The sequence below is a fragment of the Perognathus longimembris genome, chromosome 15, assembly GCF_023159225.1.
Source record: "Perognathus longimembris pacificus isolate PPM17 chromosome 15, ASM2315922v1, whole genome shotgun sequence".
NCBI lineage: Eukaryota > Metazoa > Chordata > Mammalia > Rodentia > Heteromyidae > Perognathus > Perognathus longimembris.
Window position 1 is genome coordinate 47144109 of NC_063175.1, and position 1430 is coordinate 47145538.

The window sequence follows — 1430 nt, forward strand, 5'->3', positions numbered from 1 at the left end:
GCCACAACCAGCTACATGAAACCCTGGTGCCAGCTCACCAGGGTCCTGTGCCAGCCTTACCAGAACAAATGGTAATCCGTTACCTATGGGTCTGCTCTTTAAAAGGGCAGGACCACAATCTTTTTTTTTTTATTTTTTATTGGCAACTTGGGATGCAAAGTATTTTATTTTTAAAATTCTAAGATCTGAAAACAAAACAAGCCTGGGTTAAATCACAGGGTTCTCCAAAGCTGAGCGTGCCCCGGAGCTCAGGAAGCGCCTCCCCGCCCGCTGGGGCCCTGTGCTCCAGGGTCTGTGCAGGTGGACTGGCCAATCGCATGGGGAATATCCCTTTTCTTCCTCGACAAGGGTTTGGGGTTATTATTATTTTTTTTAACCCTTTAACCTGGAGAAGGCTGTTGTAGTCCTACACAGGCAGCTTGGTTCTGAAGGTCTCCTGGGAGGCGTACACCATGTCCAGGAAGCCGTCCTGGTCCTTCTCGCTCTCGTACACCTCCGAGATGGGCGTGGACACGCTCACCAGGCTGTGTCCATTCACCAAGAGGAAGAAGGCCTGGTTGGCGTTGAGCTGAAGACGCCTTCTGATGATCTTGATGAGCTCGCTCATGTTCACGTGGTCTGGCACCAGGAACTTGGTTTTGTCCAGGACCGGCAGCTGCTTCTCGCCCTTGGACCGCTCTGTTATCACCGGGATCTTGGTGGGGTGCTGCTCCCGGATGAGCGTGCGCACGTCTTCCACTCTCTGCTCGAAGGTGCGGCGCTGCTTGAAGGTCTTCTCCGAAGGCATGGTGCAGGCCCGGGGAGGCAGCGTCTTCCCTTGTCAGGACCACAGTCTTTTAGAAGAAATTCTTCTAAGCTCTTTTCCTGGCCCACAAGATATCATCGTGGAGGGTCTTTGCTCAACAGTGTGGTTGATCAACAGAGGTCCCACCAAGAAATTTGGGCACTATGTCAAAAGTGATGGGAAGCCACTAAAGGCCTTAAATAGAAAAGAATAGTGATGATGGAATTTACATTTGAAGAATATTAAGGAGGCATGAGATACGGAGTCAGAGGAGACTGAACTTCTGGCTAGGAAAGTTGTGGCTTGTTTTAGATTCAGAGGCCTGGAGAGAATGGGTCAAGTTAGAATTTGAGGAGACAGGGCCTGCCCGCCTATGAATTGGGCCAGAATAGCTGCTGGGGTTCCTACCAAGGTCGAAAAGACAGAGAATGAAAATCAGACTAGGAGTAAGGGAAGGGGTGGGAGGGAACCAAATTCCAAAACACACAAAAGAAATTAAACACAAATCAACATCATCAAAAGATAGATTCATTTTGCATTACTGTGGTGATAAAACACTTACAAATAAGCCTGTGTAGGATCTAGAGAGTGATAAGTGAGGAAATCACACACCTAATAGAAGTTTTAACAGACAATAGCAGGGGAT

General features: G+C 48.5%; 1 protein-coding gene across 1 annotated transcript; it reads right to left on the reverse strand.

Moving 5' to 3' along the window:
* Window positions 1-309: 309 nt before the first annotated feature.
* LOC125363976 (microtubule-associated proteins 1A/1B light chain 3B-like) lies at window positions 310-804 on the reverse strand. The gene is made up of 2 exons (XM_048363326.1): window positions 383-804; window positions 310-352 (listed from the first exon to the last, which is right to left on the reverse strand). Exon 1 carries the CDS (start codon window positions 785-787, stop codon window positions 407-409), a length of 381 nt encoding a protein of 126 aa, XP_048219283.1. The 5' UTR covers window positions 788-804; the 3' UTR covers window positions 310-352; window positions 383-406.
* Window positions 805-1430: the final 626 nt, after the last annotated feature.

What these genes read in the sequence shown, in the direction of transcription:
- LOC125363976 (XM_048363326.1), bottom strand. Translation starts at nt 787, where the DNA reads ATGCCTTCGGAGAAGACCTTCAAGCAGCGCCGCACCTTCGAGCAGAGA.